Source organism: Mustela putorius, unplaced genomic scaffold, assembly GCF_011764305.1.
Source record: "Mustela putorius furo isolate JIRA1106 unplaced genomic scaffold, ASM1176430v1.1 tig00537227_pilon_pilon_pilon, whole genome shotgun sequence".
NCBI lineage: Eukaryota > Metazoa > Chordata > Mammalia > Carnivora > Mustelidae > Mustela > Mustela putorius.
This window is the reverse complement of record NW_025422368.1, coordinates 26820417-26845993: the sequence shown is the minus strand read 5'-3', so window position 1 is coordinate 26845993 and position 25577 is coordinate 26820417. Positions and strand designations below refer to the sequence as shown.

The 25577-nt window shown below is 37.5% G+C and overlaps 1 protein-coding gene across 6 annotated transcripts in view; it reads left to right on the top strand.

Annotated features, from left to right (window-relative positions):
• The window catches only part of IPO8 (importin 8), a 90011-nt gene that overhangs the window by 41819 nt on the left and 22615 nt on the right, over positions 1-25577 (top strand). For 4 of the 6 annotated variants that reach the window (XM_004755707.3, XM_045072873.1, XM_004755706.3 and 1 more), the window contains 4 exons: positions 6056-6122; positions 9899-10024; positions 10694-10791; positions 14411-14506. In XM_004755707.3, coding sequence (XP_004755764.1) covers positions 6056-6122; positions 9899-10024; positions 10694-10791; positions 14411-14506 — 387 coding nt within the window. The remainder of the gene's footprint in view (positions 1-6055; positions 6123-9898; positions 10025-10693; positions 10792-14410; positions 14507-25577) is intronic. The other 2 variants (XM_013057828.2, XM_013057827.2) reach the window with 1 other exon arrangement.

The following is a 25577-nucleotide window of genomic DNA, read 5'->3' as shown; positions in this document are numbered from 1 at the left end:
GTGGGTTTTTCATAGATGGCTTTGATGATATTGAGGTATGTACCTTCTGTGCTTACACTCTATGAAGAGTTTTGATCAAGAAAGGATGCTGTACTTTGTCAAATGCTTTTTAAGCATCTATTGAGAAGATCCTATGATTCTTGTTTTTTCTTTTATTAATGTCTTGTATCACATTGATTTGTGGATGTTGAACCAACCTTGCAGGCCAGGAATAAATCCCACTTGGTCATGGTGAATACTCCTTTTAATGTACTGTTGGACCCTATTGGCTAGTATTTTGGTGAGAATTTTTGCGTCCGTGTTCATCAGGGATATTGGTCTGTAATTCTTTTTGGTGGGGTTTTGTCTGGTTTGGGATCAAGGTAATGCTCGCCTCATAAAATGAGTCTCATAAAATATGTTTGGAAGTTTTCCTTCCATTTCTGTTTTTAGGAACAGTTTCAGGAGAATAGGTATTAATTCTTCCTACATGTTTGGTGGAATTCCCCTGGGAAGCCCTCTGGCCCTGGGCTCTTGTATTTTGGGTCATTTTGGATGACTACTTTAATCTTCTTACTGGTTATGTGTCTGTTCAGGTTTTCTATTTCTCCTGGCTCAGTTTTGGTAGTTTATATGTCTCTGGGAATGCATCCATTTCTTCCAGATTGTCCAATTTGCTGGTGTATAGTTGTTCATAGTATGTTCTTACAGTTGTATGTATTTCTTTGGTGTTGGTTGTGAACGTTCCTCTTTCGTTCATGATTTTATTAATTTGGGCATCTTTTCTTTTTGATAAATCTGGCCAGGGTTTATCAATCTTAATAATTCTTTCAAAGAACCAGCTCCTAGTTTTATTGATCTATTCTGCTGATCTTTTGGTTTCTATTTCATTGATTTCTGCTCTGAACTTTATGATTTTTCTTCTAATGCTAGGTTTAGGCTTTCTTTGCTGTTTTCTCTCCAGCTCCTTTAGGAGTAGGGTTAGGTTGTGTACTTCAGACCTCTCTTGTTTCCTGAGAAAGCCTTGCATTACTATATACTCTCCTCTCAGGACTGCCTTTGCTGTGTCCCAAAGATTTTGGGCAGTTTGTGTTTTCATTTTCATTTGTTTCCATGAATTTTTAAAATTCTTCTTTAATTTCCTGGTTGACCCATTCATTCTTTAGTAGGATGCTCTTTAGCCTCCATGTATTTGAGTTCTTTCCAAATTTCCTCTTGTCATTAAGTATTAGTTTCAGAGCAGTGTGGTCTGAAAATATGCCAGGAATGATCCCAATCTTTTGGTACCAGTTGAAACCTGATTTGTGACCCAGAATGGGATCTATTCTGGAGAATGTTCTTTGTGCACTAGAGAAGAATGTGTATTCTGTTGCTCTGGGATGGAATGTTTTGAATATATCTGTGATGTCCATCTGGTCCAGTGTGTCATTTAAAGCCTTTATTTCCTGGGGCGCCTGGGTGGCTAAGTGGGTTAAGCCTCTGCCTTTGGCTCAGGTCATGATCTCAGGGTCCTCGGATCGAGCCCTGCTGAGCAGAGAGCCTATTTACCGCCCTCTCTCTGCCTACTTATGATCTCTCTCTGTGTCAAATAAATAAATAAAATCTTAAAAAAAAATAAAGCCTTTATTTCCTTGTTGATCTTTTGCTTAGATGATCTGTCCATTTCAGTGAGGGGGCTGTTAAAGTCCCTACTATTATTGTATTATTGTTGATGTGTTTCTTTGATTTTGTTATTAATTGTTTTATATAATTGACTGCTCCTTTGTTAGGGGCATAGATATTTAAAATTGTTAGATCTTCTTGTTGAACAGACCCTTTAAGTATGATATAGTGTCCTTCCTTATCTCTAATTATATTCTTTGGCTTAAAATCTAATTTATCTGATATAAAGATTCCCACCCTAGCTTCTTTTGATGTCCATTAGCATGCTAAATTATTTTTCACCCCCCTCACTTTAAATCTGGAGGTGTCTTTGGGTCTAAAATGAGTTTTTTGTAGACAGCATATCAACGGGTCTTGTTTTTTATCCATTCTAACACCCTGTGTCTTTTGATTGGGACATTTAACACATTTATATTCAGGGTAACTATTGAAAGATATGAATTTAGTGCCATTGTATTATCTGTGAGGTGACAGTTACATATATTGTTTCTGTTCCTTTCTGGCCCGTTACTTTTAGGCCCTCTCTTTGCTTAGAGGACGACCCCTTTCAGTATTTCCTGTAGGGCTGGTTTGGTGCTTGCAAATTCTTTTAAATTTTTTTGTCCTAGAAGCTTTTTATCTTTCCTTCTATTTTCAGTGACAGTGTAGCTGGATATAGTGTTCCTGTCTGCATATTTTTCTTGTTTAATGCTCTGAATACATCTGGCCTGCCCGGTCTGTGTGGAAGGTCCGCTGTCAATCTATTATATCTACCATTGTATGTTAGAGACCTCTCGTCCTGAGCTGCTTTCAGGATTTTCTCTTTGACTTGTAAGTTTTACTATTAGATGATGGGTTGTGGACCTGTTTTTATTGATTTTGATGGGGGTTCTCTGTGCCTCCTGGATTTTGATGCTTGTTCCCTTTGCCATATTATGGAGATTCTCTATTTTATAATTTGCTCCAGGATACCTTCCTCCTCTCTCTCTTTCTTCTTCTTCTGGGATCCCAATTGTTCTAATACTGTTTCGTCTTATGGTATCACTTATCTCTTGATTTCTCCCCTTGTAGTCCAGTAGTTGTTTGTCTCTCTTTTTCCCAGCATCTTTATTCTCTATCATTTGGTCTTTTGTATCGCTAATTCTCTCTTCTGCCTCATTTATCCTAGCAGTAAGAGCCTCCATTTTTTATTGCACCTCATTAATAGCTTTTTGATTTCAACTTCGTTAGATTTAGTTCTTTTATTTCTCTAGAAAGGGATTCATTAGTGTCTTCCATGCTTTTTCGAGCCCAGCTAGCACCTTGATAATCATCATTCTGAACTCTACTTCTGACGTATTGCTGTCTGTATTGATTAGGTCCGTAGCCATTGATACTGCCTTTTGTTCTTTTTTGTGGTGAGTTTTTCTGCCTTGTTATTTTATCCAGATAAGAACAGATGAATGAGTGAACAAAATACTAAAAGGTTAGCAACAACCCCAGAAAAATATACACTATTCAAATCAGAAGAGACCTGAATCTGGGGGGAGAAGATGGGGGCAAAAAAGAAAAATATATATATATTAGACTGGTGAATAGAACAGAGCCACATACTTGATTTGGGGTGTATTTTGGTCTGTTAGAAGAAAATTTTAAAGAAAGGAAAACTTATATACAAAAATAAGGGTAAACATGATGAAGGGATGGAATATGAGTGTAAAGATGAAAATTTAAAAAAGGGCGACTGGGTGGCTCAGTCATTAAGTGTCTGCCTTCGGCTCAGGTTATAATCCCAGGGTCCTGGGATCGAGGCCTGCATTGGGCTCCCTGCCCTACAGGAGGCCTGCTTCTCCCTCTCCCACTCCCATTGCTTGTGTTCCCTCCCTCTCTGTGTCTGTTTGTCAAATAAATAAAATCTTTAAAAAAAAATTCTAGGGGGCACCTGGGTGGCTCAGTGGATTAAGCCGCTGCCTTCGGCTCAGGTCATGATCTCAGGGTCCTGGGATCGAGTCCCGCATCGGGCTCTCTGCTCAGCAGGGAGCCTGCTTCCTCCTCTCTCTCTCTCTGCCTACTTGTAATCTCTCTCTGTCAAATAAATAAATAAAATCTTTAAAAAAAAAAATTCTAAAAAAGGAATTGGTAAGAAGTTGGTTGAAAAAGAAAAAAAAAAAAGGAAGGAATGATCAGGCTGGGGATTAGAACAAAGCCATGTACTAGATTTAGGGTATATTTTGATCTGTTAGAAGAAATTGTATCCCAGAATTTTAAAGAAAAAAAGAACCTATATGTATACAAAAAATAAGGTTACATACAATGAAGGGATAAAATATGACTATAACAATGAAGATTACAAAAGATTTTTAAGGGGCGCCTGGGTGGCTCAGTGGGTTAAAGCCTCTGTTTTGGGCTCAGGTCATGATCTCAGGGTCCTGGGATTGAGCCCTGCATTGGGCTCTCAGCTCAGTGGAGAGTCTGCTTCCCCCTCTCTCTCTGCCTGCCTCTCTGCCTATTTGTGATCTCTGTCTGTTAAATAAATAAATAAAATCTTTAAAAAAAAAGATTTTAAAAAAGAATTTGATAAGATGAAATAGTTAAAAAACATTAAAATAGTAAAGAGGATAAATTAAAAAAATAGAATAAGAAAAAAATAAAATTATTATTATTTTTAAAGATTTTATTTATTTATTTGATATGGAGAGATATAGGGAGAGAGGGAACACAAGCGAGTGGGTGGGAGAGGGAGAAGCAGGCTTTCCACCGAGCAGAGCCTGATGTAGGGCTCAGTCCCAGGACCCTGGATCATGAGCTGAGCCAAAGGCAGACACCCAACCACTAAGCCACCGGAGGTGACCCCTAGAAAAAATTAAATTAAAAAAAAAAATTAAGTTAGAAAGACTAAAGGATCATGGGAAAAAGGTCATGAATTCTATAGTTGCTTTCCCTTAGCTCTGGAGTTCATAGTTCCTCTAGCTCTGGTGAACTTGGTCTCAGCTGGATGCTTTTGCTGATCCTCTGGGGGAGGGGCCTGTTGTAGTGATTCTCAAATGGCTTTGCCCAAGGCAGAATTGCACCCCCCTTGCCAGTTCTGGTTCACTCTTGGCAGCTTTTGTTCCCTGACCACTTTCCATACAAATATGGAGGATGGGAATGAAAATGGCGGCCTCCCAATCTCTCCTGTAGGAGCTGAGAGCTTGGGGCCCCACTCCTCAGTGCACCCTCAGAGAAAAGCAGTCAATCCCTCCTATCTCCCTGGTCTCCAGCCCCACTCCAAGCTCACAGGCTGTGATGGAGCATTTCTATCTCTGGCACACGACCCCGTTTGGAGTCTCCAAACACAGCCAGTTCCTGCCATGCGCTTCCGCCCCACTCCTCCCTGGGGAAGAAGGAGGAGGTCTTTCTAGATCTGCCACTTGTGCAGTCCCTGATCCAAGAGCAGTGACCCGACTATGCCTTGGATCATGGTTTAAGGTAACCCAGAGATGAGAGCTCACTCCTTGGCTCTGGCTCCGTCTCTGGAGCCAACTTCCCTGCTTGGATACCTGGCAGGTCTGCCACACTCAGACACTCTGGTCTTCTTGTGACCTGAGTCCTGAAGGGTCCTGAGTCTGCACTGTCCCCTCAAGGGTTCCACCTTCAGTTAGCCTTTAGAGCAGTGTCCCTCAATGGAGCAGACTTCCAAAAGTTCTGATTTTGGGCTCCTCTGCTCTCTCACTTGCTGGGAGCTGGCCCTTCTCCCAATGGTCTATATTCCTGGAGCTTCAGATTCACTTCTCTGTATATCCTGCCTTTCGGAAAGTGGTTGATTTTCTGTTCTTAGAATTGTTGCTCTTCTTTTGTTCTATCTCCTGTTGAGTTTGTAGGTGTTCAGAATGGTTTGATGACTATGTAGCTGAATTCCTGAGACTTGATGATATTTCAGTCTCCTACTCCTCTGCCATCTTGCTCCTCCCCCTCCTCTTCTAGTATTTTTTTTTTTTTAAAGATTTTACTTATTTATTTGACAGAGATCACAAGTAGGCAGAGAGGCAGGCAGAGAGAGAAGGGGAAGCAGGCTCTCTGCAGCGCAGAGAGCCCAACGTGGGGCTCGATCCCAGGACCCTGGGATCATGACCTGAGCTGAAGGCAGAGGCTTTAACCCACTGAGCCACCCAGGTACCCCTCTTCTAGTATTCTTATGGCCCACGTTTTCACACTGGAATCTTTCATTCGTTAGGAACTTATTTTGGTATAAAATATGAGGTACAGAACTACTTTAATTTGTAATTTTATTATGGACTTAACTCCCATTTTTATCATTAGTTTACTTTTCAGAATTTCTCGGTTATATTTTTCTCTTGAAATTTAGAATTGTCAACTTCTCTCAAAAAAATCCCTTTGTTATTTTTATTGGGCTAATATTATTAGATTAAGGGTTTTCATGGTGAATTTTAAACTAAATGTTTAAATTTATCTTTAGGTTACTCAGCAGTTAGAGAATATCTGTCTACGGATCATTGATCTTGTTTTACAGAAACATGTAATTGGTAAGTCAAAGATAGAGTGAAAAGGTAAACTGATATTCTTTAATTTGGTGAACTTAAAGTACACTTTTAGCCCTTCAAATTCAACAATATGGATAATTTTGAGGAAAAAAAAAGTACACTTTTAGCCCTTCAAATTCAACAATATGGATAATTTTGAGGAAAAAAAGCTTGCATTCTCTTCTGTTTCTGGATATGCTTTCTAGTATTAGATATCTGTGTTTTCATTTAGGGAAAAATTTAATACATCCAATAAAGAATTTTTGTTTTTGAATTTTTAAAGGACAGAGAACTTTAAGTTTTTACATTTTTAGAAAGGAAGAACTGGAATGAGGTTTAGGTGAGGTTACTTTACTCTGGAATTGAAAAATGTGAAGTGGCAGACCCATGTCCAACCAGAAGTATGAAATGATTGTTGTTCTATTATAGTGCCTGACTTCTGAATAGAATGAGTAACTACTAGAATCAGGATATTACAGACTGATGGGGAATTTGTAGAGGAGGCTTGTTTTTTCCATGTATCCAAGCATTTTGAAGGTGGCAGCCCCAAGTCATGTGGGCATGTATACACTATAGAGGCAGCCTCTATAGTGTGCAAACAGAGGTGGAAGAAAAGCAGGTGATTGTTTAAGACCAGTTGTCTCCCAGCTTTTTATCATTCATACCAGTAGTAACAAATTAAGCATGCACTTCTAATACAGGTGGATAATATTTGAATACATATTGTAGGCAATATACATATGTTAGCAAATTATATTTACATCCATAAAAATAGAAATGTAAAAGGATGGGATTAAACATCTATATACATAAAGTATTGTAATACATTATTTTCCCTACTGAGTGGATTATCTTGTACACTGCTGAGGGTACCTCCTCCTTCCTTTTGAAATCATTGCTGTAAGGCAGTAGTTCTCAAACTTTGAGGTGCATAAAGAATTCCCTGGAACCAGTTAAAATGGCGTATATGGACCATAACCCTAGAGATTCTGATAAGCAATAAGTATGTTTACTGATCCCCTTATTCATGGAAGAGATTGTAACTGAAGATTCTCCATTAAAGTAAAGTAACCCTGAGGAGTGAAATCATGCAGTAAGGCAAAGAGAAATAGTTTATACCAGCCTTCTAATCTGCCTATACCAGCTGTTTGATTTGAGCAATTGCAACTTCAGCATGTTAAGGAAATGGGCTGAGTTTTGGATGCAGTGGGTAGAGGAGAAAGCATGGCCCCAATTCCTGTCTGATATCCCATCCCTAGCCCTAAAGTGATGGATGGTCTTTTTTACATTTTTAGCTGTAATGTAATATTAATGGCCCTTTTTTTTCTTTATTTTTTAAAGATTTTATTTATTTATTTGACAGAGAGAGACAGTGAGACAGGGAATATAAGCAGGGGAGTGGGAGAGGGAGAAGTAGGCTTCCCGCTGAATAGGGAGCCTGATGTGGGACTCAATCCCAGGACCCTGGGATCATGACCTGAGCTGAAGGCAGACGTTTAACGCTTAGTCACCCAGACACCCAGTTAGTGGCCCATTTTGAACTGATATTTGGCCATAGAGGATCTTAGATTAAAAAAAATATGTTATGTATATTTGTTCTGTAAGATGTCATGGGATGACTCTGTTTTTCCAGGACCTTTACCCCAGCAGCCTGACTTCATTTGTGTCCATGGTTTACTCTCTTTCCATTGTCCCACTTCCCTTTTTTCCCTGGCCTGTTTTCATTGCTAATTTACTCCTGAAATTTCATTTATTATTAGAAGCCAAGGTTGACTATTACTGCTTCGACTGTTTTATCTGACACAGGGAGTCAAAGTCAGTACAACCATCCTTCCCTAACAGTTAGTCTTCTTGGTTGAGAATAGTTGAAATAACTTTTGGTGCATTCAGGTGTAAATGGAATTTAGCTCACTGAACTTATGGGGAGGCTGGAGTTGGCTGGAGCCAGCAGGACTGTGCCCTGGTGTAGTGGTCTGCTGAGGAGACCTCTTGGGGTCCTGTACTGCTGTCCACTGCCGTCCATACTCCAGTCCGGCCATGAAAAGTAATCTGCAACAGCTTTGCGCTTTCTCATTTCTCTGTCAAGTTTCAAAGGCCTGGTCTTCAGCATCAGGGTGGCTGGGTCTTGCACACATGCTGAAGCTGTCAAGGGTGTGCATGGAAATCTTGGCCACATTTCTGTTTCTAGGCTTCATGTTAGGAAGAGGCATTTGCTCTCCTTTCATCATATACAAGGTGTGGGATGGTGATAAACGAACTTTCAGACATTTCATATTCAGATAGTGCTACTTTTCAAATGTCTTATGTAACAAATTATTTCCCAATATCTGTGATTTCCAGATTGCTCTTGGTAAGGCAAGTATCTGTCTACTAGCTTTTGAATATGTTGTTTTAAATAATGTTACAAAAAAACTCCAAATGCTCCCAGGGTGAATATTAGTTTTATTTTTTTTAAAGATTAAAAAAAAAATTTTTTTTTAAAGATTTTTTTTAATTTATTAATTTGACAGAGAGAAATCACAAGTAGACAGAGAGGCAGCCAGAGAGAGAGAGAGAGAGGGAAGCAGGCTCCCTGCTGAGCAGAGAGCCCGATGCGGGACTTGATCCGAGGACCCTGAGATCATGACCTGAGCTGAAGGCAGCGGCTTAACCCACTGAGCCACCCAGGCGCCCCAAGATTTTAAAAATTTTTTTGAGAGAAAGCACACACAAGTTGCAGGGCAGTACAGAGGGGGAGGGAGAGAGAATTTTAAGGAGGCACCACGCTCAGCACCGAGTCTGATGTAGGACTCAATCTTACAACCCTGAGATTGTGACCTGAGCCAAAAGGAAATCAAGAGTCTGATGTTTAATCCACTGAGCCACCCAGGTGTACCTAATACCTTTTAAAAAAGAGGGAAAAACCTTTGAAGTTAAAAGACTTTTGCTTAGTGACGTGGTAGGAATTATTTGAAAATTTTGTATTGAGAATTGTGTTTTCTCATTGTGTGTTTAGATACGATTTCCTTTTGACAGAGGGTAATAACAAAGACATATCTGCAAATGTAAGAGCATTCCTTTGGATTTTTTATAGTGGGTATAATTGTCTTGTAAATTTGACAAAATATGGTCCAGAATATAGTTTGTAAATATATGTGAGGCTGGAAGATATTTTAGCCTAGCATAATTAAGCTTCCCAAAGAATATTATTTGTAATTTTAAAATTCTGTGCATGAGAGATAGACAACAGTCTCTTCCTTCTTGTATCCATTTCTGATACAACTTTAGAAGCATAAACTATATTTTATTTATTACACAGTATCAAAAATATACATATTCCTGGGGAGACTGTGTGGCTTAGTCAGTTAAACATCTGTCTTCGTCTCAGGTCATGATCCCAGGATGCTGGGATTGAGTCCTTCATGGGGCTCCTTGCTCAGCAGGGAGGCTGTTCTCCCTCTGCCTCTTCTGCCACTCTGCCTGCTTGTGCTCTCTCTCTCTGACACATAAATAAAGTCTTAAAAAAATACACACACACACACATTTCCAGTGTTATGGGTGAGTTTAGCAAAAACACATTTTTGTGCCATCTGACTGGGTAGGGGGCAGATCTTGGCAAGAAAGGGAAGGTGGAAAATAGAGGGAGCTGAGGATGGGAATGCAGATGAGGGGGTGCTACAGGTATGTTATGTGTGAGAGGAATGTATGCGAGTGGATAACCTAAATCTTCCTATCTGGGGTCTCTGTGGTTAATTGTTGCTGTTTTCTAGCATTCTAACTAGAGATTTTCTTCCTTCTAGAATTCTATGAAGAAATTCTTTCACTGGCATATAGTTTAACCTGCCATGGTATTTCCCCTCAAATGTGGCAGCTGCTAGGTATATTATATGAGGTTTTTCAGCAGGATTGTTTTGAATACTTTACAGGTATGGCTTTGACCATCTAACATTTTTGCTTTTCTGTGGCTAGACATTATTTCCTTTGGCAGTTGATATAAAGGCTCACATGATTCCACTACTAATCAGAAAATCCTTATTCTTTCCCTGTTGAGTAAAGGGTAGTGCTATCAGAGCAGTGTTTTGCAGCTCCAGGAATACAGGCAGTCGAAGGGGGACTGTTTCCTGTTGTATCTTAAGTCAGTTTGCAGTCAGCACATATAACCATACGTTAATTGAATTACTGTTTTCTGAATGCTGTCTATATTCCCAGAACTGTTCTAAGCATAGCAGTGTAGCAGTGAGCAAAATAGTGCGTGCTCTTTTAATGCTTCCCTTCTAGTTGGGTGGGGGGAATGGGGAAGGTGGGGGGAGCACACAGACAAGCAAGAAAATATACAGTTGGTCAAATGGTGATGACACCTATGGAGAAAAAGACAAAAATTGAGAACAATCACTATAATAAAAGATGAGCATTTTAATTTTTCTGATCCACATCTTCCTCGTCTAGGAAGAGCAGATCTGTCACTGTTGTTACTAGCATTTTGTGGTTGTGAGGGAAGATAGTAATATGAAACCACAGAATGTGGTTTCAGTGGGAGTCATTTATTTCTATTCTTGTCACTCAAGTCTCATTGGGCTTTTGAATTTCTTTTCCAGATATGATGCCTCTCCTGCATAATTATGTGACAATAGATACAGATACTTTATTATCTAATCCAAAGCATTTAGAAATACTTTTTACAATGTGTAGAAAGGTAAGTGTGTCCTAATCAGTCGTTATAATGGTTCTTACTAATGTTTAAGTGTTTTACTTCAGGACACTCTTTCAGTTTGTTTCTTATACTTTAGTTCTGTATTGACTTCAACATTTGCTATTTCAATATTTGCTATTTTTAATTTTCTAATAGACCTTGGAATTGTAATTTGATAGTTGTTTATTGTGTGTTGTGCTTAAGACTATTTGCCATTTTTATTTATTAATTTTAAAATTTTTATTTATTTTATTTTTTAAAAATCTGTTAATCTATTGGAGAGAGATCAGGGGGGCAGGGTGGAGGGAGAGGGACAGAGCACATCGCCAGCAGTGGGGGCTTGCCAGTGTGGGGGCTTGATACCATGATCCTGCGATCATGACCTGAGCTGAAGTCAAGAGTCTGAGGCTTAACTGACTGAGCCACCCGGGCGCCCCTTATATATTTATTTATTTAAAGATTTATTTTATTACACAGAGAGAGAGAGAATGCAGGGTGTTAGGGAGAGAGGGAAAGAGAGAGGATCCCAAGCAGACTTCATGCCAAGCATACAGCCTGATATGGGGCTCGATCTCATGACCCCAAGATAATGACCTGAACTGAAGCAGAGTCAAATGCTCAACCATCTGAGCCACCCAGGCACTCCTGACACTTGCCACTTTTATAGCTGTGCACTTTATAATGTTTAGGGTAAATAATTTTGTTTATGTTTTTTCTTTCAAAAATGCAAACTTGCCACTTGATTCAAGACAAGTGCTAAAAAAACCAGTAACAGAAAAGCAAAATGCTAAGAAAATAACGACAATTTATCAATTACTGATTTTTTAATTAAATATGTATATTGGAAAACACTAGATATATATTTTTTGAATATAAATAATATAAGATAGAAAAATTGGAATAGTTGGAAAAATGGCATCATTTAGCTCAGTCCAAGATGATTTATTAGCCATATACTGGCTACTGTTATATTTACATACAAACAGGATTGTCTCCTTATTCTGTCTTTGTCACAGGTTAGATTTCGCCCTCTGTTGGTAATATCGTAGAATCATTGTTGAATATAAATAATGTTTTCCTTCTCTGTTAGATGAATATTTATACGTACATAAATATAAAACTGCATTGCATAGAGGTGCCAGATACTTAAGTTTGGCCTTGGGTGTAAAATATCTAGTGTACAGCCTGTCTTCCTCACTAGAGGAGATGTGTACTGAGATGTTAAGAGCTCTGAACTGATAAATCAGCGCATCTGATTCAGGTCTCAGTTCACTTGTAAAGAGCCTGGGAGATTTGGGGAGGTCACTAAGTTTCATCACATATAAACTGAAGGAGTGGAATCATGATTTTGTTTTTAAAAGATTTTATTTATTTATTTGACAGACAGAGATCACAAGTAGGCAGAGAGGCAGGCAGAGAGATAGGGGGAAGCAGGCTCCCCGCCGAACAGAGAGCCTGATGTGGGGCTCGATCCTAGGACCCTGGGATCATGACCTGAGCCAAAGGCAGAGGCTTAACCCATTGAGCCACCCAGGCACCCTAGAATCATGATTTTTGAAGACCCATTTAGGTCTGTAATAAATAACCTAGCTTATTAAATCATAATCACTTGGCCATCTTTAGTATCCTCTCCTAAGTGGAGACCATTGCTAGTGAGGGAAAAGGGAAGAGAAAGCAGCAAGCAGAAAATGTAACAGTCCTACACCCATTAGTACAGCTGCTCTGTATTATAGTAGCTGGGGTAAAAGCAATGTTCATGGTTATGGCCTTAGACTTAACAAGTGGTGAAAATATATGTCATAATCTTGATTTTTATTAATAGCTAATACTTACTGAATTCTTACTATATATGAGGTATTTCCCAAGTACTTTATACATACTAACTTATTTTATCTTTGCAACATTATGAGGAAAGTTTCACATTTTGATCAAAGGGGAGACTGAGGCACAATTTTTTACATCATGCCTGAGGCAAATTGTCCTAAGTCACAGAACTAGTCTACATTGGAGCCATATTTGAAGCCAGGTAATCTGGCTCTAGAGTCTATTTTTAAAATTACCAAAATATATTTTGTTTTTCTCCTTCTGGAGGTAGGGACTAAAATCAACCAACCAACCAAGAAAAAACCCAAGTAAATGCAATTTGGGGCAAAGGGAGTGATTTTTTTTTTTCTTTCTGTATTCTATAACCCTACCATGTAAGTATATTATTATCCTCCTTTTGCAGATGGGGACAGTAAGACACAGAGGTTAATTAGCTTTTTTAAAAGCACAGATAAGTTTCAGTGGGAATTTGAACGAAGACATTCTGGTTCCATAGCTCATTCACATTTAGAATCTAGATGTAGATATATTATCCTAAGAGGTAGAATTTTAAATTTTATGTAAATAGGGTTGATTTTTGGCTTTGCCAGCTACCTGCTTGTGATTCAGTTCACTGATCCATCTGTTTTCGTTTCCAAATTTTACAGCTGTCTACTTTTTTCCTTTTCTCTGTCTTTGTGGATTTATGCTTCTAAAACCTCTTTATTATCATTTTAATGGCCTTTTGGGAAGTAATAAAATTAAATGGGAATGTTCAATCTGTCTTCTTTATCAAGAATTTCTTTTTAATTTAGTTTTCTTAAATTGTATTTGTCTAGGAAGTTATCCAATTCATCTGAGCTTTCAAATATGTAAGGGATATAATGTTCTCCATAGTATTTGCTTATTTTAATCTCTCCTTTACCTGTATTTATGTCTTTCTCAATTCTAATATTTTTATAATTTTGCTCTCTACTCTTTAAGAATAATTTTGACAAAAGTCCATTTTGTTGTCTTTATTTAATGAGTCTGTCTTTTGTTTCTCTCTGTTACCTCTTTTTGTCTGTATTTTTAATTTCTGTCTCCTTTTTAGGTTAAGTCTGTTCTTTTTCTTGTAGCTTATGTTTGGACTCTTATTAATTTTTCCATATTTTCTTATTTCCAATATAAGCGTGGCTCTACTCTATAAATCTCTTTTCTGAGAATCTTATTGTAAGGCAATTATATTCCAAATGTTATGTATGAACATGTGCATTGTGAATTTATTTATAGAAATATAAATAGAAATAAATATAAATATAAGTAGAAATATAGAATTGACAATAGAGGAATGGTCTGGTAAACTATTAAACTTATGTACTGTAATACTTATAGTCCTAAATGATTATAACATCCATGGAAAATGTTTGTAGTTATAAAAATCCATATAGAGAAATTAAAAGGTGTGTGATAGTAAATTATGACAAAAATGAACTAAAACAAAACTACAGGGTTTGTTTCATTGTTTAAATGAAAGGTTTTTAAAAATTTGTTTTGATTTCATTTTATTGTTTTGTTGCCTTTAAAGGGAATCTTTTCTTATCTGGACATTTAACTCATATAGCTTACTTTATTGTAATTGTGATGATTGCAATGTGGGGCTTGATCCTAGGACCCTGGGATCATGACTCGAGCTGAAGGCAGACACTTAACTGACTGAGCCACCCAGATGCCCCCAAGCTATGATTCCTGAATTTTTATGGGATATTTGCTTCCTGTAGACTCAAGTTAAATTCTATACAATGGTGTTCACTGCTGAGCTGAATTGTAATTACTGTAGGTTCTATGTGGAGATGCAGGAGAAGATGCAGAATGTCATGCAGCCAAACTTCTTGAAGTCATCATTCTTCAGTGCAAAGGAAAGGGAATTGATCAGGTAATACATGTATGGAAAGGTTGTACTGGATGTTTATATTGAAAATTTACATGCTTGAATGAATTTTGTTTATATTATGGTGGAAAATTAAAAAGATAGCTTGTGGTTTGTGCTTGCTGGTACAAATCCTATTTAAATGATAAAAATATTCATACAGTTGGAAAATTGCACCTTGCATTCTAGTTGAGAAAGAAATAAACAGGAAATGTAATAATTTAAGAGGCTATCAAGCAAATCATGAATATGTAAATTCTACTCAACAGGTTTTCCAGAGATCTTCATTCTCCTTTGCTTTTGTGGATTCTCTTGAGATATTCTCGGATATCTTCTTTTAACCAGAATTGAAGATATTGTACAAAAAAAAAAATAAGTTTCTTTTACTGATATAAAAAAAAAAGCACTATACATTTTCAACAAAGATTAATTTGATGTTTGATATAATCATGATATGATAGTTACTGAGAAAAGTATTGAAGTGTTAAAGTGAAATTTTGGAGTTATCTTTTTTCTTTCATTCTGTAACTTTTGCTCTGTGTACTTTTTAAAATAGCTTTATTGAGCTATAATTCACATACCATATATTTCACTCCTTTACAGTGTACATACTTACATGGATTTTAGTATAGTCACAGAATCATGCAACTATTATGACAGTTTTAGAGCATTCCCTCACTACTCCCCAAAGAACTCTATACCCAGAAGTAATTACTTCTCATTTCCCCTTAACACTCACCCCCCAGCCTACGCAACCATTATTCTACTTTCTTATTTAGAGATTTGTCTATTCTAGACATTTCTTTTCTTTTCTTTTTTAAAGATTTTATTTATTTATTTGACAGAGAGAGACACAGCTAGAGAGGGAACACAAGCAGGGGGAGTGAGAGACGGAGAAGCAGGCTCCCTGCTGGATCCAGGACCCTAGGATCATGACCTGACCCAAAGGCAGATGCTTAAGGACTGAGCCACCCAGGTGCCCCTATTCTAGACATTCATATAAACGGGATCATGTGGTCCTTTGTGAATGACTTTTCTCACTTAGCATAATGTTTTAAGGGTTCATCCATGCGTGAGTATGTATACTACTAGTACTTCATTTCTTTTTATTGCTAAATTTTCCATTGGGTGGATATGTCACATTTATTTTAGCTGTTCATCAGTTAATGGACATTTGGATTATTTCCACTTTTTTTTAATTATTATTTTTTAAAAATAAGTTCCATGCCCAGTGTGGGGCTTGCACTCACAACTCTGTAATTAGGAGAGCTCTACCAACTAAAACAGCCGGGTTCCCCCGATTATTTCCTTTTTTGACTATTATGAATAATGTTATGAACATTTGTATGCAGCTCTTTCTGTGGACATGTTTTCATTTCTCTTGGTATGTATCTACGAGTGGTAATTCTATGCTTAACCATTTGAGGACCTGCCACACTGTTTCTCCAGAGCAGCTGCGCCTACTAGTCCTACTAGCAGTGAATGGGAGTTCCAATTTGTCTGTATCCTCATCAGCTCTTGCTTTGTCTTTTTGTTATAGCTATCCTTACAGGTGTGAAGTAGTATCTTGTTGTTTTGATTAGCATTTGCTTCATAGCTAATGATGTTGAGCATCTTTCATATGGCCATTTGTTTATCTTTTTTTTTTTTTTGAGAAATGTCTATTCAGATTCTTTGTTCATTTTAATTGGGTTATTTGTTTACTATTGGGTTATAGAGGTTATTTATAGATTCTGAATTCAAGTCCATTATCAGATATACAGTTTGCAAAAATTTTCTCCCATGGGGCACCTGGGTGGCTCAGTAAAAATTTTCTCCCAACTTGTGAATTGTCTTACCACTTTCTTAATAGTGTCCTTTGAAGCAGTTTTTAATTTTGATGCCCAGTTTATCTTTTTTCTTTTGCTGTTTGTGGTTTCTGTTACATTTAAGAACCCATTGCTAAATCTGAGTCTATGAAGATTTCCTTCTTTCATTTTCTGAGCATTATAGTATCCTGAGCTTATAGTATTAGCTGTAACATTTAAGTACTTAATTCATTTTGAGTTAATTTTTCTGTGTGGCATGAGGAAGGGGTTTAAATTCATAATTCTGCCCGTGGATAGAAAGTTGTCTCAGTACCATTTGTTGAAAAAGCTATTCTTTCCCTTTGAATTGTCTTTGGCACCCTTGTCAAATGAATTGACTATAAATGTGAGGATTTATTTCCAGACTCTCATCTGATTAATTTTTTAATCCTTAATCCAGGACTATACTGTCTTTATTATAACTTGGTAGTTTTGAAATTAGGAAGTTTGAGTCGTCTAGTTTTGTTCTTTTGTAAGATTGTTTCAGCTATTTTGGGTCCCTTGAGTTTTCATGTGAAATTTAGGATCAGCTTGTCAGATCCAGCAAGGAAGTCAGCTGGCATTGTGTTGAGTCTGTAGATCACCCTGGGAAGTGTTGCCAGGGCTCGATCCCATGTCCATGAGATCACCAACGGAGCAGAATCAAGAATCAGACGCCCAACTGACTGAGCCACCCAGGTGCGCCAAGGTGTTTGTATTTTTGAATCTAAAGTGTGTTTCCTGTAGATAGCATTTGATTGAATCTTGTTTTCTTGCTTTTTTCTTTTTTTAAATCCAATGAGACATTCTCTCCTTTTGATTGTTTATCTATTGATATTTAATATTGTTATGATGCATAGATTTAGTCTGCTATTTTATTTATTTTTTGTCTTATTATTTTTGTTCCCCTATTTTTTTTACTGCTTTCTTTTGAAATAAGTAAATACTTTGAAATAAGTAAATATTTTCTAATGTCACATTTTAATTGCTTTTTAGTTTTTGTCCCCACTACTTAAAAAATTTGCTTAGTGGTTGTTCTAGGGCTTACTGTAATATATCTAATCAGAATCTATTTCAGATTTAGATTAACTTCTTTTTAGTGAGATATAGATGCATTACTCCTATATAGCTCTATCTCCTCCTCTTCCTTTTTCTACTATTACTGTTCTATATGTTACATTTTATATATGTTATAAACCTAGTAATACACAGTTTATAATTATATTTTTTAATTAATTTAATTAAATAATTATATATTTTTTGGTAATTTTATGTGTTAAGCTAAGAAAAGCAAGTATATATAGAGTTTGTCATATTAACCTTCTTATTTACATTTCTCAATTCTTTCCATTTCTTCCTTTGGATTGGAGTTACCATCTGGTGTCATTTGCTTGCTCCAGTACAATCTTGCACCTATCTCCTTTTTATTGTTAATGTTGAAAATAACTATATTTCTATACTTTATAGTTTCAATGATATAATTTTAAGATGTTATTTTATGCAGTTGCTTTTTTTTAAAATTGCCACTGTTTTTTAAAACACTTAAGGGAAGAAAGTCAAAGGAATAGTGTTTTTCTGTTTTTGAAAATTACATAATTACCTTCTGTGTGTGTGTGTGTGTGCGCGTGCATGCGCGCATGCATGTGTATTTGTTTTTGAATTCCCTACTGGGTCACTTACTTGCAGCTTGAACTTCCTTTAGTATTTCCTACAAGGTAGGTCTGCTAGCAATGAAATGTCTGTTTTTGTTTTCTGAGAATGTTTTTATTTTATTTTCAGTTTTGAAAGACAGTTTCTACTGAATTCTTGGTTGACAGGTTTTTCTTTCAGCAATTTGAACATACCATCCTTCTGGTCTCTTGTTTAACAGTTGTTAATCCCATTAACATTCCCTTGTACTTGGCAGTGGTGTATGTTTTTTCTTATGCTTCTATCAACATTTTCTCTTTGTCTTTTACCGTTTTTACTATGGCATGTCTTTGTGTTTATCTTACTTGGACATTGTTGACTTTCTTGGATGTATAGTTTTTTGTCACATTTGGCAAGTTTCTAGCCATTTCTTCAAATATTTTTTTTCTTTCCTTCTGATGCTCCTGTTAAACATATGTTGGTGTATTTAATGGTGTTACATATTTCTTTGAGACTCTGATCATTTTTCTTTATTCTTTCTTTTCTCTGGTCTTTGGATTGCATATTCTTTTTTAGTCTATCTTTAGGTTTGCTGATTCTCTCTTCTGCCAGTTCAGATCTGTTGTGGGGTCCCTGTAGTGAATTTTTCATTTTGTTTATAGTGCTTTTTTTTTTTAAGCTAGGTTCTGTGTCCAACATGGGACTTGAACTCAAGACTCCAGGAACAAGAATTGCATGACCTACTGGCTAAGCCAGCCAGGCACCCCTATAGTATTTTTTAACTCTAGAATTTTTATTTGATTCTTTTTTATATTTTATATGTCATAATAGATGTTTTATATTTGATGAGACATGGTCATCATGGCTTCCTGTGACTTTAAAAATGGCTTCTTTTAGGGGTGCGTGGGTGGCTCAGTCTTTGGTGTCTGCCTTCAGCTCAGGTCATGATCCCAGGATCCTGGGATCAGGTCCCACACTGGGCTCCCTGCTCAGCAGGAAGCCTGCCTCTCCCTCTCCCATTCCTTCTGCTTGTGTTCCCTCTCTCTGCCAAATAGGTAAATAAAATCTTTAAAAAAAAAAAAAAAAGAAAGAAAACTGTCCTTAAAAAAATATATGGCTTCCTTTATTCTGTAAACATATTTTATAATGGTCATTTTGAAGTTTTCAAAAGTTCATGTTTGAGTTTCTGACTCTAGGAGGGTTCTTCATGACCATCTCTTTTCTTGCTTTTCCCACATGAACTGCTAGCTTAGGGTTTATCTTCTTATTTTAATTAGGAGAGCCACAAAAAAAAAAAAAAGCAATTTTCGCTTACCACCAAATTCTCCATTATTTTTAGAGTGACCTTTCAGGCTCCTTTTTCGTATTGATAAAGTTTTACGTGTATGTTCAAGGGCTCTGATTTGACAGAAGCCAGTTTTGCTGTTAGAACCCCAAAGAAGGCTTCAGTGAGTAGTGTTTTAGGTGAAAACAAAATAAGGAGGTAGTAAAGCACAGGACTTGAGTGAGGTAGCAAAGGGTTTAGTTCTGTTGACTGGCTTTTGGAAAGTTTTGAGCAGAAGGTCAAAAGCCAGAAAGGTGGAGAATAAATCCAGGCAAAGAGTTTAGAATCTCTCCTGTAAGCCAGAAGAAGGCAAACTATGACCTGTGGGCCAAATCCAACCTGTGACCCGTATATATGGCCTAGGCATAAAGCATGGTTTTTACATTTTTGAAGGGATGTTTTTTTTTTTGCCTTTTATTTTACTTTATTTATTTATTTATTTTTTAAATTATTTTTTTTTTAAATTTTTTATTTTTTATAAACATATATTTTTATCCCCAGGGGTACAGGTCTGTGAATCACCAGGTTTACACACTTCACAGCACTTACCAAAGCACATACCCTCCCCAATGTCCATAATCCCACCCCCTTCTCCCTAACCCCCTCCCCCCAGCAACGCTCAGTTTGTTTTGTGAGATTAAGAGTCACTTATGGTTTGTCTCCCTCCTAATCCCATCTTGTTTCATTTATTCTTCTCCTACCCATTTAAGCCCCCATGTTGCATCACCACTTCCTCATATCAGGGAGATCATATGATAGTTGTCTTTCTCTGCTTGACTTATTTCGCTAAGCATGATACGCTCTAGTTCCATCCATGTTGTCGCAAATGGCAAGATTTCATTTCTTTTGATGGCTGCATAGTATTCCATTGTGTATATATACCACATCTTCTTGATCCATTCATCTGTTGATGGACATCTAGGTTCTTTCCATAGTTTGGCTATTGTGGACATTGCTGCTATAAACATTCGGGTGCATGTGCCCCTTTGGATCACTACATTTGTATCTTTAGGGTAAATACCCAGTAGTGCAATTGCTGGGTCATAGGGCAGTTCTATTTTCAACATTTTGAGGAACCTCCATGCTGTTTTCCAGAGTGGTTGCACCAGCTTGCATTCCCACCAACAGTGTAGGAGGGTTCCCCTTTCTCCGCATCCTCGCCAGCATCTGTCATTTCCTGACTTGTTGATTTTAGCCATTCTGACTGGTGTGAGGTGATATCTCATTGTGGTTTTGATTTGTATTTCCCTGATGCCGAGTGATATGGAGCACTTTTTCATGTGTCTGTTGGCCATCTGGGTGTCTTCTTTGCAGAAATGTCTGTTCATGTCCTCTGCCCATTTCTTGATTGGATTATTTATTCTTTGGGTGTTGAGTTTGCTAAGTTCTTTATAGATTCTGGACACTAGTCCTTTATCTGATATGTCGTTTGCAAATATCTTCTCCCATTCTGTCAGTTGTCTTTTGATTTTGTTAACTGTTTCCTTTGCTGTGCAAAAGCTTTTGATCTTGATGAAATCCCAATAGTTCATTTTTTCCTTTGCTTCCCTTGCCTTTTGCGTTGTTCCTAGGAAGATGTTGCTGCGGCAGAGGTCGAAGAGGTTGCTGCCCGTGTTCTCCTCAAGGATTTTGATGGATTCCTTTCGCACATTGAGGTCCTTCATCCATTTTGAGTCTATTTTTGTGTGTGGTGTAAGGAAATGGTCCAATTTCATTTTTCTGCATGTGGCTGTCCAATTTTCCCAGCACCATTTATTGAAGAGGCTGTCTTTTTTCCATTGGACATTCTTTCCTGCTTTGTCGAAGATTAGTTGACCGTAGATTTGAGGGACTATTTCTGGGCTCTCTATTCTGTTCCATTGATCTATGTGTCTGTTTTTGTGCCAGTACCATGCTGTCTTGATGATGACAGCTTTGTAATAGAGCTTGAAATCCGGAATTGTGATGCCACCAACGTTGGCTTTCTTTTTCAATATCCCTTTGGCTATTCGAGGTCTTTTCTGGTTCCATATAAATTTTAGCATTATTTGTTCCATTTCTTTGAAAAAGATGGATGGTACTTTGATAGGAATTGCATTAAAAGTGTAGATTGCTTTAGGTAGCATAGACATTTTCACAATATTTATTCTTCCAATCCAGGAGCATGGAACATTTTTCCATTTCTTTGTGTCTTCCTCAATTTCTTTCATGAGTACTTTATAGTTTTCTGAGTATAGATTCTGTGTCTCTTTGGTTAGGTTTATTCCTAGGTATCTTATGGTTTTGGATGCAGTTGTAAATGGGATTGACTCCTTAATATCTCTTTCTTCTGTCTTGCTGTTGGTGTAGAGAAATGCAACTGATTTCTGTGCATTGATTTTATATCCTGACACTTTACTGAATTCCTGTATAAGTTCTAGCAGTTTTGGAGTGGAGTCTTTTGGGTTTTCCACATAGAGTATCATATCATCTGCGAAGAGTGATAATTTGACTTCTTCTTTGCCGATTTGGATGCCTTTAATTTCCTTTTGTTGTCTGATTGCTGAGGCTAGGACCTCTAGTACAGTGTTGAATAGCAGTGGTGATAATGGACATCCCTGCCGTGTTCCTGACCTTAGCGGAAAAGCTTTCAATTTTTCTCCATTGAGAATGATATTTGCGGTGGGTTTTTCATAGATGGCTTTGATGATATTGAGGTATGTGCCCTCTATCCCTACACTTTGAAGAGTTTTGATCAGGAAGGGATGCTGTACTTTGTCAAATGCTTTTTCAGCATCTATTGAGAGTATCATATGGTTCTTGTTCTTTCTTTTATTGATGTGTTGTATCACATTGACTGATTTGCGGATGTTGAACCAACCTTGCAGCCCTGGAATAAATCCCACTTGGTCGTGGTGAATGATCTTTTTAATGTACTGTTGAATCCTATTGGCTAGTATTTTGTTGAGTATTTTCGCATCTGTGTTCATCAAGGATATCGGTCTATAGCTCTCTTTTTTGGTGGGATCCTTGTCTGGTTTTGGGATCAAGGTGATGCTGGCCTCATAAAATGAGTTTGGAAGTTTTCCTTCCATTTCTATTTTTTGGAACAGTTTCAGCAGAATAGGAATTAGTTCTTCTTTAAATGTTTGGTAGAATTCCCCCGGGAAGCCGTCTGGCCCTGGGCTTTTGTTTGTTTGGAGATTTTTAATGACTGTTTCAATCTCCTTACTGGTTATGGGTCTGTTCAGGCTTTCTATTTCTTCCTGGTTCAGTTGTGGTAGTTTATATGTTTCTAGGAATGCATCCATTTCTTCCAGATTGTCAAATTTATTGGCGTAGAGTTGCTCATAGTATGTTCTTATAATAGTTTGTATTTCTTTGGTGTTAGTTGTGATCTCTCCTCTTTCATTCATGATTTTATTTATTTGGGTCCTTTCTCTTTTCTTTTTGATAAGTCGGGCCAGGGGTTTATCAATTTTATTAATTCTTTCAAAGAACCAGCTCCTACTTTCGTTGATTTGTTCTATTGTTTTTTTGGTTTCTATTTCATTGATTTCTGCTCTGATCTTTATGATTTCTCTTCTCCTGCTGGGCTTAGGGTTTCTTTCTTGTTCTTTCTCCAGCTCCTTTAGGTGTAGGGTTAGGTTGTGTACCTGAGACCTTTCTTGTTTCTTGAGAAAGGCTTGTACCGCTATATATTTTCCTCTCAGGACTGCCTTTGTTGTATCCCACAGATTTTGAACCGTTGTATTTTTTTCATTATCATTTGTTTCCATGATTTTTTTCAATTCTTCTTTAATTTCCCGGTTGACCCATTCATTCTTTAGAAGGATACTATTTAGTCTCCATGTATTTGGGTTCTTTCCAAACTTCCTTTTGTGGTTGAGTTCTAGCTTTAGAGCATTGTGGTCTGAAAATATGCAGGGAATGATCCCAATCTTTTGATACCGGTTGAGTCCTGATTTAGGACCGAGGATGTGATCTATTCTGGAGAATGTTCCATGTGCACTAGAGAAGAATGTGTATTCTGTTGCTTTGGGATGAAATATTCTGAATATATCCGTGATGTCCATCTGGTCCAGTGTGTCGTTTAAGGCCTTTATTTCCTTGCTGATCTTTTGCTTGGATGACCTGTCCATTTCAGTGAGGGGAGTGTTAAAGTCCCCTACTATTATTGTATTATTGTTGATGTGTTTCTTTGATTTTGTTATTAATTGGTTTATATAGTTGGCTGCTCCCACGTTGGGGGCATAGATATTTAAAATTGTTAAATCTTCTTGTTGAACAGACCCTTTGAGTATGATATAGTGTCCTTCCTCATCTCTTATTATAGTCTTTGGCTTAAAATCTAATTGATCTGATATAAGGATTGCCACTCCTGCTTTCTTCTGATGTCCATTAGCATGGTAAATTCTTTTCCACCCCCTCACTTTAAATCTGGAGGTGTCTTCGGGCTTAAAATGAGTTTCTTGGAGGCAACATATAGATGGGTTTTGTTTTTTTTTCCATTCTGATACCCTGCGTCTTTTGACAGGGGCATTTAGCCCATTCACATTCAGGGTAACTATTGAGAGATATGAATTTAGTGCCATTGTATTGCCTGTAAGGTGACTGTTACTGTATATGGTCTCTGTTCCTTTCTGATCTACCACTTGTAGGCTCTCTCTTTGCTTAGAGGACCCCTTTCAATATTTCCTGTAGAGCTGGTTTGGTGTTTGCAAACTCTTTCAGGTTTTGTTTGTCCTGGAAGCTTTTAATCTCTCCTTCTATTTTCAATGATAGCCTAGCTGGATATAGTATTCTTGGCTGCATGTTTTTCTCGTTTAGTGCTCTGAAAATATCATGCCAGCTCTTTCTGGCCTGCCAGGTCTCTGTGGATAAGTCAGCTGCCAATCTAATATTTTTACCATTGTATGTTACAGACTTCTTTTCCCGGGCTGCTTTCAGGATTTTCTCTTTGTCACTGAGACTTGTAAATTTTACTATTAGGTGACGGGGTGTGGGCCTATTCTTATTGATTTTGAGGGGCGTTCTCTGAACCTCCTGAATTTTGATGCTCATTCCCTTTGCCATATTGGGGAAATTCTCCCCAATAATTCTCTCCAGTATACCTTCTGCTCCCCTCTCTCTTTCTTCTTCTTCTGGAATCCCAATTATTCTAATGTTTTTTCGTCTTATGGTGTCACTTATCTCTCGAATTCTCCCCTCGTGGTCCAGTAGCTGTTTGTCTCTCTTTTGCTCAGCTTCTTTATTCTCTGTCATTTGGTCTTCTATATCACTAATTCTTTCTTCTGCCTCATTTATCCTAGCAGTGAGAGCCTCCATTTTTGATTGCACCTCATTAATAGCTTTTTTGATTTCATCTTGGTTAGATTTTAGTTCTTTTATTTCTCCAGAAAGGGCTTTTATATCTCTCGAGAGGGTTTCTCTAATATCTTCCATGCCTTTTTCGAGCCCGGCTAGAACCTTGAGAATTGTCATTCTGAACTCTAGATCTGACATATTACTGATGTCTGTATTGATTAGGTCCCTAGCCTTCGGTACTGCCTCTTGTTCTTTTTTTTGTGTTGAATTTTTCCGTCTTGTCATTTTGTCCAGATAAGAGTAAATGAAGGGGCAAGTAAAATACTAAAAGGGTGGCAACAACCCCAGGAAAATATGCTTTAACCAAATTAGAAGAGATCCAAAATCATGAGTGGGGAGAAAGGGGATAAAAAGAGGTTCAAAAAGGAAGAAAGAAAAAAAAAGAAAAAAGATAAAGAAAAAAAAGAAAAGAAAAGAATTTTTTAAAAAAGAAAACACCTAAGAAAAATGTAAAAAAGAAAATATATATAAATTAGATAAACTAGTAAAAAATCGTTAAAAAAGAAAAAGGTAACAGTTAAAAAAAAATTTTACCCGAAGGCGAGAAGGAAAAAAAAAAAATGAAAAAGAAAAAATTAAATTAACTGCAAGACTAAAAAAAATCACAGGAAAAAAGCCATGAGTTCCGTGCTTGGCTTTCTCCTCCTCTGGAATTCTGCTGCTCTCCTTGGTATTGAAACCGCACTCCTTGGTAGGTGAATTTGGTCTAGGCTGGATTTCTTGTTGATCTTGTGGGGGAGGGGCCTGTTGTAGTGATTCTCAAGTGTCTTTGCCCCAGGCGGAATTACACTGCCCTTACCCGGGGCCGTGGTGAGTAATCCGCTTGGGTTTGCTTTCAGGAGCTTTCGTTCCCTGAGCGCTTTCCGTAGAGTTCCCGGAGGACGGGAATACAAATGGCGGCCTCCTGGTCTCGGGCCGGAGGAGCCGAGAGCCCAGGGCCCCACTCCTCAGTGCGCCCTCAGAGAACAGTGCC